General features: G+C 36.1%; 1 protein-coding gene across 1 annotated transcript in view; it reads right to left on the reverse strand.

Moving 5' to 3' along the window:
- The window catches only part of LOC107691858 (probable E3 ubiquitin-protein ligase HECTD4), a 128,342-nt gene that overhangs the window by 9,984 nt on the left and 104,863 nt on the right, over positions 1–13,495 (reverse strand). The window contains 13 exon segments of the mRNA XM_016490682.1: positions 1,965–2,084; positions 3,757–3,903; positions 4,004–4,194; positions 5,395–5,518; positions 5,631–5,734; positions 6,253–6,398; positions 7,180–7,403; positions 7,519–7,726; positions 8,932–10,277; positions 10,385–10,564; positions 11,499–11,704; positions 11,868–11,998; positions 13,016–13,221. Of these exon segments, the coding sequence (XP_016346168.1) occupies positions 1,965–2,084; positions 3,757–3,903; positions 4,004–4,194; positions 5,395–5,518; positions 5,631–5,734; positions 6,253–6,398; positions 7,180–7,403; positions 7,519–7,726; positions 8,932–10,277; positions 10,385–10,564; positions 11,499–11,704; positions 11,868–11,998; positions 13,016–13,221 (3,333 nt within the window).

Below are 13,495 nucleotides of genomic sequence, written 5' to 3' on the forward strand. Positions count from 1 at the left end.
ATCGATTAAAATGTGTGACGATTCAAATCGGTTGAGATGCCAAACCAATCGCGATACAGTTGGAGCAGGAGTTTATATGAATGTATCTCTGAGGGGAACTGACTGTCTTTAGAAAAGTTTACGTGGTATTTTCTTTTCATCTTGCCTCTGAACGATGCATATTAAAGAAGTGTTCATAAGCGCAGCGCTGCTTTGTTTACAGCGGTAAACACTGTTTCATTGCTGTTCATAAGCGCCACCTGCTGGCAGAGAGTGCATCTGCGTCTCATTCAGCTCACCCGCTGTTTCCTTCAGATATGTTTTATGTCGTATAGTTTCACAAAACTAAAGTCAGACCATTCTGTTTTTGCTTCAAATTTCGAAATTACACAGTCTAATTTAGATTAAAAACTGCTCATGCTGCATGTATGCTGCATCTTTGTTTGGATGATGATTAAAATCCAGTGGTTGCCTCCCATTTTAAATGGAAAGAGCACAGACAAAGCCTTAGTTTGTTTATACGAAGAGATTACTTTTATTTGTGTAACTTATTTGATTTGAGGTTTGTTTTCAATTTCACAAAGAAACGTGCAGCAATAGCCTAATAAAAGGACACCTTTTCATTTACTGTATAATCTCATTTTGTTAAAAATAATAGTGAAATCAAAATCGTGAGTTGAGTGAATCGATACATCCCTACGCATTACTTTTTAATTTACAAGAAAATATCGAATATATGTTTTCCCATGCATTGACAGAGTTCTCTTATCCCCATGTTGAGAGAAATCGGGAGAAAGTAGAGGCATTTATTGTGTTCCCCATGTATGGCTAGTTCTAGACTAAATGTGAACATGCATTTACTCATCTCACTTGCACAAAAACAGATTCAGTATTGCTCAAAATGAATAAAGAACAGTGAAATGCAAAATCTGAATATGATGCAAATCTGCAATAATTAAATGGTAAATGACACAAATAATCAATATATGCATTTAATCCCGTTTTATTAAACAATGTCTTTGCTGCTGAGCTTTCAATCATACTATTAAGCACAAATTACTTTAGATAAACTAGCAGACTTACAGACATTAATTTACTTTTCCTCCAGACTGAGGCTTATTCATTTCACTTTTTGGTGTGAAAGGGATTTTACATTTACCAAAAATAGAACTTTATATATATATATATATATAAAACAAAATAAGCCAGCCCAGCCCAGATTTGAAAAGTAACGCAAAAGGTAACGGAACGCATTACTTTCCATAAAAAATAACTAAGTAACGTAATTAGTTACTTTCAGTGTTGGGGAGTAACTATAGTTACATGTAACGGAATTACGTAATTTAATTACAAAATAAATGTAACTGTAATCAGTTACAGTAACTGAGAAAAAAATGTGTAATTAACTTAGTTACTTATGAAAATGTTAACGATTACAATATTTTTTCACACACATCCACAAACAGATTTCATTGATTTTTTTTTTCATAAATTGCACTGCCTGCTCTAAAATACGCGACACCAATATTTTAGCAGCTTAGGACACAGAATATGACTTATTCGATAACTCTTTTATTTTCTACTTGGGTTTATGTACAGTATATGCTTTATTTTGCTGTTACAAGATTAACTATGCAAAGATTTGATTTCAAAAACGGTATCCTAGCTATTTAATAATTATTTTTGTTATGATTTTAAATCTGCATTTAACTTCAGAATGTCACTGTAGAGTTAACCCTGCCTGGTTTAAATGTTTGAATGTGATAAACAGTTTCAAAACTTTACAAATTTGGAAAAGTAATCAAATGTAATCAGTTACATTACTTTAATAAAGTAATTGAAATAGTTACACTACTTATTACTTTTTAAACAGGGTAACTTGTTTCCAAAGTAACCTTTCCAACACTGGTTACTTTCTTAACGCAATATTGCAATGCATTACTTTTAAAAGTAGCTTTCCCCAACTCTGCGCGTCATGGGCTTACCTCCCACTATCTCCAGCGGGTCGAGCGTGATCTCAGGAGCGGCGTGATCCGCTGTGCGCTGGACGCTTGCGTTCAGCACCCGGTTCATAAAACTCACTTTGGTGTCGTAAAAAATCAGACCTGCAAATGAGATCAAGAGAAACAGGATTTATGTTTATTAGACAGTGTAGCTAGTGGCGTTCGACGCTGAAGATGTTATTGTTCCTGATTTCTTTTGGCTGGTGTTAGTTAAGTGTGTTTATGTTTTATTAATTTCTTTTCTTTAGCACCGCGCTCGTCCCTCACTTTGTTGTCTTTAATCCCTCATAATTTGTAATTAGATATTTATTTTTTGGTTTATTGCATTATTGGGTGTTTTGTTATACTGAATTATTTGTCTTACTAAAAGCAAGTTCGAATTCAGTTTAGCCTCTGCCGGTTTCTTAACCTCACGCCTCACATCTCTTTAGCAGAGTAAAGTATTTTTAGCTTAAATAACATTTTATTTATTTAATTTTTCATGTGTTACCTCCCACAACCCCTAGACACCAAGTAATTCGGGAGACGTAACACTGATGCTTGTGAAAAATAACAGCTCTTAATTGCACTTGTAGTGTGCTTCAAATCTTAAAAGTATATTTTTAAAAGACCGTACTTGCAGATAATGTAATATTAATGAAATAAAAGGCCACTTACTTGTACTTAAAGAAAGACACTTTTATAACAGTCAATACACTTTAAAGTACACTTTAAATAATTGTTTTAATAATCTTTTGTCGTGTTTTAAAGAAGTACACTTATTTTGATGTGTTGACTAACATACTAAAGCACATGGAAAGTACTTGATTATCAGTTTAACTGTAGTATATTAATATATTTCGATGTACTAAAACTTAATCCGTACAAATGTGTAATTACAAATATATTTAAATACATGACATACAAGTTTCAATATAAATGTCATTAAAGTATATTTTAGTTTATCAGAAATGCTTGTCAGTACATTCAGCAGTACTTTAACCATATTTCAAACACAATAGTAATTCTGAAATTACACAAAGATGTACTTAAGTCCTACTTAAGTGGATTAAAAACACTCTAAAGTTCAGCTACTTGCATTTTATATAAATGTAAACTACAACACCTTTTCATTTAATTGCGATTAACATGCAATTAAGTATCTGAAAATATTACGTTCAGTTCACACTTAAGTATATTATTTTAAAGTCTATTATTTTTGTAATAAATGCTCTTTTTGAAAGTATGCTGAAGTGTACTTTTTTTCAAGGGAATTTATACATTTTTTTTTGCCAATTTTATTTGCAAAAATTCTCTCAGAATAGCAAAACATCCTACATATATGAAATATAGTGAGAAATCACCTTTATTATGAAGCACTTTGGGTGTAATTTAGTACAGCGATGGTATCAGATGGTAATACCATGGTATTTTAATAATATACTGTGGTATTTAATGTTTAACATTCATGAAAGAATACTATGGTATCACCGCAGTACTAGAGCATGTAAAGAACAAGAACACACCATGAACATTTTTGAGTTACACAAATAAATGGAAAACTGACTGTCCAAATAAAAAAGTGCATTAAAATCATTACGACAAACACAATGCTGCTTCATTTCACACTGCCAAGAAAATAATACTGATCACCAATATTCAATATATTGAAAATAATCAATATATTCCCCAGCCTATTAAAAAAACATGGTACTTTTTGGTAGCCTTCTATATAGCTACTAAAGAAACAATCCTGACCAGTGTCATAAGTGTGCCTGTGTATTCGATGACTGACCTTTGGCCTCGCACAGAAGCGTCGCAATGCTGTTTTGATAGGTTTGCGTCAGCCTCAGCTCGACTAACGGCAGGAAGAAGCTCTCCAGCGTGCTGTTGAGCGACTGCAGCAAAGCAAACCGCAGACGCAAACTCTCCACTGGAACGCCTGTGTGATCAGAGTTACCTTCAGTGCACACTGGGGTTAAAACATGCTGACTCCACGTCTCACAATCCAAATCTAACACCATAACGTAACATGCACTTGCCTAGTAAGCATGCGACCTGGGGGTCGGCGGTGTCCTTGGCGTCGAGGTAAACTTCATGAGGATGCAAGCGTGCAGGAGTGATGGCCAGGTGTCGGCACAGACGGTTAGCAAACTGGACCAGTGCAAAGTCCATCTCAAAGGTCCATTTTCTACTGGCTTTCTGAGCGTGTCGGGAGTCGATGCACGTGCATCTGAAACAAATAAACACCATTAAGATCTTTAGAGAGTTGCATTCATTATTCTAGCCATTTATTTTATAAATTTTCAGTTTATTTGAAAACCAGAACAAGGAAGACCTGCAGAAACATACAGTAGTATGGATGTTTGGGGGCCTGTTCTCAAGAATAAAATGTGACCCTGTACCACAAAATCAGTCTTAAGTGTCAATTTTTTTAAATTTAGATTTATAGATCATCTGAAAGCTGAATAAATAAGCTTTCCATTGATCTATGGTTTGTTAGGATAGGACAATATTTGAAAATATTTAAACTATTTGAAATCTGGAATCTGAGGGTGCAAAAAAAATCAAAATACTGAGAAAATCGTCTTTAAAGTTGTTCAAATGAAGTTCTTAGCAATGCATATTACTAATCAAAAATTAAGTTTTGATATATTTACAGTAGGAACATTTCAAAATATCTTCATGGAACATGATCTTTACTTAATATCCTAATGATTTTTGGCATAAACGAGAAATCAATCATTTTGACCCATACAATGTATTGTTGGCTATTGCTACAAATATACCCCAGCGACTTAAGACTGCTTTTGTGCTGCAGGGTCACATTTGTTTCTTAAATTTTCTTACTTGAGAAAAAACATACAAATATTTTGCACTACAAAAAAATCTTAAGAATATTCTTATCGTTCCTTCATTTTTAAGATAAAACTTAGATAGAATTAAAATTCTTAAAAACAATCTTTTTAAAAAGCATTGTAAATGACTACAAAGCTACCTCCAATTTGTCTCTAATGTGTTTAATGAATTTATTGTGTGGTTTAAATTATTTAACTAATTTATTGAGCATTACAACATAACACTAGCTACATATAATACATAATACCAGTACTAGAAATGTGCTTGTTCTGTATAGTGACACCAAAGATCGATAATGTAAACAACGATCCGTCATGAATATGCATGAAGTGTCTCTTCGCTGAATTTGAAATCCAGTAAAAACGAGTTTTTAATTTTATAATTATGACAATTTCCGGAAGCATTATAGAGCAAAAAAAGATGTAAATGAATGCGATGGCTCTTTAAAAAGACACAGTGCATTAAAACACGCTTCCCAAGTTCTGGATTCCCGTCAAATCAGGTGAAAATTCTTATGGAATTCTTAGAATTTATCTTAAGAAATTTCTTAACTTTAAAATTCTTTTGAACAAACCTTTCAAAGTGTAGGTCGTAACCGCACGCCAGGATCGCCCGCCAAACACTGCGAATATCCTGCTTGGCTCTGTCTAGAGTAAACTTGTGGAAACCTTCCAGGGTCAGAAACTTCTCTTCTGGCACTGATGGACAGAGGAAGGGTGAGGCGTTAAGATTTATGAGCTTCCACCGAAACCGATCATGTATTCGTTTTTTGTTAATAAATTCAGAAATCAAGAATGGTATTGTATTAACCTTCAAGCTTTTTGGCAGGAGACTTTTCAGGGTCTTTTTCATCAGGTTTGGTCTTCTCTGGAGATTTTGGCTTAAGGACTGTTTTTTTCTCACTTAGTACAGTTCTGGAAAAACACCATGCAGGAATATGCAGATAATTTTTATTACTTGGAAAAAAAAAAAAACACCTAATTGATATTTTTAAAATATATATATCTTCACTTAAATAAATTAATAAAATAAAAAACATTTTTTTATTATTTTTTAAATTATTAATTAATAAAATTAAATTAATTAAAAATTAATTAAAAACATTTATAAAACACAATTTTAAAACAATAAAATGATAACTGAAAATATAAAAATAAAAACTAATTCAAAAATGTATAGTATTTTTTATTAATAAAAAATAATAGTATCTCAAATAATACATAAAATAACACTGGTACTATACATCTTATGGCGGCAGATGAACTACTTTTATATATTTCAAATGAAAAACAATGGTTAATTAAAATGTATCTTAAGGTAAGGGATGCTTGTATTCAATTAAATATTCAATATGTTAAATAATTTAAATAAATTCACTATAACAAATATTTGATCTTTTGGCAGTTTACACTTACAAGTTGTCAGTACTCACCTAACACTGTTCAGCATGGACTTCTCTTTGGCCGGGGGTTTGGTGATGGGTCTTTTTGTGCTGACCACTTTGCCTTGGTGCTGCTCTTTGCCTGCCTTGCTGTGCTTGTTTTTGTTGGGCTTTACTGTGCCATATTTACGGAGAATCTACATGTGCAATTAACAAAGGTTAATAATTTCTGCTTTGGTCCGGTCAAATACTTTGTGTCTGTTCAACTTGGCCTTAAAACTGATGCTAACAAAAAAACAAACTAACAGGAAAAGTTAATAGAATGGTAACACGTGTGGATTACAACTAGGAAATTTTCATAATAATCATTGTTTTTGTTAATTATTAATAATAACTGTTAATACTTAATAATAATTGTTAATAATTATTTTGCAAAATGCATGTGGAAGACTCAAAGTGACCATGTGCATGTAGTGGATGTTTTAAAAATTGTAATAAAAAAAAAAAACTATTTTTTCGGCAAATATCGGCTGATATAACAGCCTTGGCAAAAACTTAACGGCCGATACTGATCATTAAAAAGGCTAAATAGCAGCCGCAATATTGGCCTTGGCAAAAACGTAACAGCTGATACTGATATTTTTTCGGCAAATATCGGCTGATATAACAGCCTTGGCAAAAACTTAACGGCCGATACTGATCATTAAAAAGGCTAAATAGCAGCCGCAATATTGGCCTTGGCAAAAACGTAACAGCTGATACTGATAATTAACAAACAATGCCAAATATCAGTAACATATCAGCACTGGCAAAAACGTAACGACCGATACTGATAATTAAAAAAGCTAAATATCGGCCGATATATCAGTCTTGCCAAAAACCTAATGACCGATACAGATAATTAAAATAAAATAATATGTTTCATGATAAATTAGTAATTTAATAATAATAAATTAATTACTGTTCCGAGGTTTTTACCTGCGTGAGCTGGTCATCAAGCACCTTCTTGGGAGGCCGTATGTGTGTAAAAAACACGTGGAGCAGGTTTCCTGGTGTCTGAGAGTTGATCTGCTCTTTGCTCAGATAAATGTCCGATACTTTCACTGGTTTTGTTGGTACGGAGCTCAGCACCTGCTCTGCGTAAATGCAGCTCTTAAAGATGTCTGTCAGCACATCACGTGCTTCAGGAACCAATTTATCTCCTATAAGAACAAAACATAATTAAACCTGATATCAAGTCAAAGCAAACCCTTGTGAAAAGAATTACAGAATAAACACACCTATTTGTAACATTCTGGGATAAAGAAATCAACGAACCTCTGATCGATTTGTCAAGGAAGTACTCCTCCAAGGCTGAACTCCCTTGTGTGTCAAACAAACTCTGATTTACACTGGAGGCGGTGAGGATCTCCTCATTGGTCATCTCCATTAGCTCCTCCTCTCTTTCCAGATTAGAAAGGCCAATGAGATCACTGCTGTTAAAAAGACTGGCCCGAATCTTCTCTACTTGGGCCCGTGCCCTCACCTGTAAGACAAAAGCAAAAAAACATAACATTATTTGGTATCGAATTTCTTTCACAAAACGGTTAGTGCTACTAGTGTTGCTAAGGTGTTCTAAATGGTTGCTATGCAGTTGCTAGGGTGCTCTAGGTGCGTTTTATCATTGTCTGAAAATCTGGTGAAGATGTGATGAATGCAGTAGGAAGAGTTTGAAAAAGTCTCAGCCAAATTAATCAAAAAAGTTCTAAGCATATTTAAATAATTTGTCATATTTTGTACAACTAGGTGGCAAGAACTGGCGTTCTCAGCGCTGTCAAAATAAAAGTCCTGCTTCTGACACTTATCAGCCCAACAACCCCCCCCAAAAAAAAAGCGTAATGACCGATGCTGATTATTAAAAGCCTTCAGCCTTGGCAAAAACTTAACACCCAATACTGATCATTAAATAGGCTAAATAGCGGCCGCAATATTGGCCTTGGCAAAAACGTAATGGCTGATACTGATAATTAACACACAATGCCAAATATCAGTAATATATCAGCACTGGCAAAAAACTTAACGACCGATACTGATGATTAAAAAAGCGAAATATCGGCCAATATATCAGTCTTGCCAAAAACCTAATGACCGATACAGATAATTAAAAAATGCCAAATATCGATTTATATATTGGTCTTGCAAAATAACAGTCGATCAATACTGGATATCATTCAACTCGTCTCAAGAAATCCAAAGTAGTAGGGTAAACCAAAATAACCCCCCAAAAAAAAAAGGCGACTGATAATTGCTTGATAATTGATGCTGATAATTAAAAAAGGCCAAATATCGGCTGATATATCAGCCTTGGCAAAAAATGTACAACGTATACTGACAAGTAAAAAAGGCGAAATACCAGCCGATATATTGGCTTTGGCAAAAACTGATAATTAAAAAAGGCTAAATATCAGCCGATAAATCGGCCTTGCAACATAACAGTCGGTAAATACACATGCACAGGAACCGTGCATTTTAAATTTGTCATACTTTTCCATAAAATAAACATTGTCAAACATCTGTTATGATGTGCTTATTTGCAAAAGGAATATAAGTGCATGTCAAAATAAATGAATCTGAAACATTAGCATGGCATACCATATCAATAAAATCAACGCTAATTTAAGTATGAACAACAGTAATAAAGATGCTTGTAAACACCACTCGTTTTATATTACTGTTGCCGGTCCCACCCACCTCTATGACAGCATAGCCTTTGACTGGTCGTGTCACACTGGCATGGATGTCTGGTGAAGCAACTGTGTACATGGAGCTCCCATCTGAGACTGACGTCGCACCACTATCCAACTGCTCCCCAATGCTGCCGAGACTACCTTGACTTCCTGTGCTACAAAGAGACACATCCAGACTCTCCTGACTGGAGACCGTGTGGGGATCCAGCGGTGCATGTGGCTGGGAAGGTGCTGTTTGAGGGGTTACCAACTCTTGGTTCACTAGCAGCTCACCGGAAGCCCTGGAAGCTCCCTGTAAAGAGCCGGAGACCGATGTCTGGCTCGCTGAAGCCGAGGCACTCATTGCTGGCGTTGAGCTGTTGCTATTTGGGCTTCCTGCAGTGCAATCTCGCTTTGCATCTTGGAGAATACCTGAAGTTTCAGCTTTGGCTTTTTTAGGGTCCTCCTCTTGAACAGGAATAAAGATCTCATCCTTGAAGAGACCGCCGTGTGCGTTGCAAGCCCTTCGGATTGCATTGCGCACCACGGATTCCTCCAAGTGAGTGGGGATTCCTGAGAGCACAAGCAAACGACTGTGAGCGGTGGAGCCAACCAAGGCTTGGCAAGCATCTGCAACCGCATCTTCAGTGACGCCCAGACCTTGCGGGTCCTTGTTAGCAAGGTGCCGCAAAATCAAGAGTAACGTCAACCCACGGTGAAACCACAACATGTCCTCTGGCTTCCCTCCGGCCATGTTTAGTAAAGCACTGTCACATTCTGATGGTCTCGCTCCACTTCCAGAACCATGTTTCCCTGAGACGACAGCTGCCGATGCAACTGTGACCGCTGCCCGTTCGTGCTTTAGCTTCACCTTTTTGCGCTTCGAAAGCAAGCTTGGACTTTGGGGCGTTTGGCCCGGAGAGGATGATGAAGAGGATGAGGAATCGCTACAGTTGGTGGCACTTGTAGACGAGGGGACGCCTACTACCGATGTCCCCGCACCCGTACTGAGTGGCAGAGTTACTTCGGCGACTGCCAGACACACCTCCATCAGGGCATGGAAGTAGGTTGAGAAACGGCTCCGCTCGGTAACGAGCGCAAGCGCTCCGCTGCTACCCGCTGCGGAAGTGCAGGAACCTCCGCTAACTGGCCCCCAGTTTTGGGTCTCGTGGTCGTAAAGTTTTCGTAGCTCGGATTGAAGAACCATAAGGACTGTTAGGCAAGGGTTGAGAAGCAATGTAATGTGGCTAGACAGCCCCGAGGGGGTTTTGCGACGCTCGAAGGCGTGGATCTTGCGGAGAAGCTCCGCAAGCAAGTGGAAGATCAGCTCCTTGATGCACGGAGCAAGATCGGTGGTCCACAGAAGCCCACCTAAACACAGATAAAGCAAGTGTGATGCTGAAAAAAGAAACTGCATGGGAAGTTTTACTAGCATGTTTCATTTGATCCTTGGGGGAAAATAAATGAACATTTCTTACCCAGCAACTCTACAACCTGCATTAGCACAGAAGTGGGCACAGTGTCCAGCTCATCCTCAGAGCGGTCAATGGTTTCCCCTATGGTGTAGGTTAGCAGCTGTTCAGCAAAGGCCATGGCCAAGGGAAACTCAAGAGGCAACGAGTGCAATACCAGCACTGCACCAGGAGGGGGAGATACACCTGCAGACAGTGACCAGAATAGGAGTTAAATATGCCATGAAAAGGAAAATCACGCTCTATTTTCTAAATGCATCTTACTGATCTTATGCTGTGGTCACACTAGCCTTTGAGCATGCGGCCTACCCTTGTGAAAAAGAAGTACACTTTAGCATACATCTAAAAAGAGTACTTATTACGGAAATAATATCTTTTAAAAGAAAATACTTAAGTGCCAGCTGAATGTTAATTGCAAATAAATGAAAAGGGTTTAAATGTATATTAAATGCAATTAGCTGAACTTTGGACTGCTTTTTTGACCCAAGTAGGACTTAAGTACATCTTTATTCTATTGTCTTTGAAATATGAAACAATCACTTAAAATCACTTCTACAGAAACTTATAAGTCATGCATTTAAAAATATTTGTAATAACACATTTATAACGATGACGTTGCAGTTTAGTGCATTTAAAATATATTAACCTTGAATGTAATATTGAATTATAATCAAGTACTTAACATGTGCTTTATTATGTTAGTCAACACATCAAAACTTCTCTAAAGTACGACTAAATATTTTTAAAACAATTTTAAAAGAATTTCCAAAGTAAAACTTACAAAGCTCACTTTTTAAAAGTGTACTTAAATGTGTTAAGAAAATGTCATGAAAGTGTCTCTCTTTAAGTCACTTAGGTGGCCTTTTATTTTAAAATATTATAAAAAAAAAAAAACATTTTTTTTTAAATACACTAATAAAATTTGAAATACACTTCAAGATTTGAAGTGCACATCCACTATAATTAAATGATGGTGATTTAAGTGGCCACTTTGCTCACTATTGTATACAATTTTAGCCAAGTAAAAACATTTTTATATATATTGAACATACCGAGTAGAATCTTATAAGTAGGTAAAATCCAAAAATGTATCTAACAATGTAACATGTATTTGACATGCCTAGTTTGACATGCACTTTGTCAGTGGGGATGATGATGCTGGGATACTGGTTGGCTGTGGGTGGAGGGGTGAGTCCTGTATTGGACGGGGAGGCATCCAGTGGGTAGCACACTGCCTCCATCAGATTCAACTGGCCGTTTCGTCGAACCTTATGACCAAGTCCATACACCATTAAGCGAGTCCAAGGGGCCTTGTATAGAGAGGAGCTAAGAGAAAAACATGACATGCAAAAAAATTCTTACACGGCAAGACTCCCTGCTTAATGAAAGCAAGACGCAAAAACAGGTCATTTAGAAATACGAGTGCTTGTGATATCCATAGAGAAAACATGCCTAATGTTGTGTTGTCAGATAATCAACAGAAACTCACTCTTTACGGCAGCTGAGTTGGCTCTCTTTGCAAGAGACGACCACAAAGGCGGCACCAGGGAAGTTCACGTCCATGCTGACCTTGGACTCTGTGATGGGAAACTCTTCCAGTGTGAACTGCTCTGGAGCGCTCTGAATGTTCAGCAAACATAAAAACGTAACCACAATAACTAATAATAATTTAACACAGTGCACTTTCAGGACTAAGGCCCGGTTTCACAGACAGGGCTTAGACTAAGCCAGGATTAGGCCATAGTTCAATTAGGACATTTAAGTAATTTTTATGAACGTACTTAGAAAAAAACATTACTGGTGTGCATCTCGAGATAAAACATATATTTTAAGATCAGTCAGTGCAAGTTTCTTTCAGTTGAAACAGCTCAGACTTGCATTTTAGTCTAGGATTAGGCTTAAGCCTTGTCTGTGAAACCGGGGGTGTTTCTTAACACACTTTAGTACAAAACAGTTAAAAAGTGCACTTTTTATTTTGGATAAATTTAAATATGACAAAATATAATGTTTGATTTGCAATCAGTATTTGCAAAGTAATTTATAGCGTACTCACAACAGTGCTATAAAAATTTGTAAATATCTAAATGATAGATGTCTTTCTGATCACACACGAAAAAAGAAAATAATATTGAGGGAAATAATAGGTTTATTTTTTTAAAGGCTATTCTGTCATTTTTGCTTTAGAAAAGTTTTTTTGCAAAATTTTGAACTATCAGGGTTATTACTGTCAACTAACTAAAACCATAAAAATATTTATTTGAAATAAAATGAACATTAACTGAAAAAAAAAGACGGAAATAAATTAAAATGTATTTTATTTCAGCTAATTGCCAACATTTTTCATTTAGAGTTTAACTACTAAAATAACAAACCAAAAACTAAAACTTAATAAAAAACTATAAAAATAAAAATAAATGACTAAAGCTTGAACTAAAATTAAAATGAATGAATAAATGAAATGAATAAAAAGAAAACATAAAATATAAAATATGAACAAAAACTAGTATATCAATGATATTAAAATAATACTGATCTGATTTTATAATACTATAAAAATCATGATTTTCAAAATAATAACATATCCTGTAGAGCAGAGTCCTGATAAGTGGACACAGATCAGTTGTGAGGCGTTGGTACCTGCAGGAAGCAGCAGATCTGTTTAGTGAGCTCGAGGAGGCTGTCCTCTCCCTGATGCAGGGCTCTGCTGATGGCCACCGTCAGCCACTCGCGGATGCTCTGAGCGTTTCCCTGATAGAAGAGCTCGGTCGGGGAGCAGCTCTCGCCCTGCAGCTCGTGGAGGACAGACTGAGCCAGCAGAATAGAGTTTGAGCTGATTCTGCCATCTACAGACGCCAAGGGGAAATCAACAAATACAGAAATGTGAGTTTTATTATGATGGATGCACTTCAGACATTTTATATATATATATATTTTTTTTTAGAATGTATTAAAAGGAATAGTTCACCCAAAAATGAAAATTTGCTGAAACCACACACAAGCCATCTAATACGTAGATGAATTTGTTTCTTAATAGGAATGTATTTGGAGAAATGTAGCACTGCATCAGTGTCTCAGCAATGGATGCTCTGCAGTGAATGGGTGCCCTCAGCCACACCA

The sequence above is a fragment of the Sinocyclocheilus anshuiensis genome, unplaced genomic scaffold (genome assembly GCF_001515605.1).
Source record: "Sinocyclocheilus anshuiensis isolate Anshui unplaced genomic scaffold, SAMN03320099.WGS_v1.1 scaffold206, whole genome shotgun sequence".
NCBI classification, from domain to species: Eukaryota; Metazoa; Chordata; class Actinopteri; order Cypriniformes; family Cyprinidae; genus Sinocyclocheilus; species Sinocyclocheilus anshuiensis.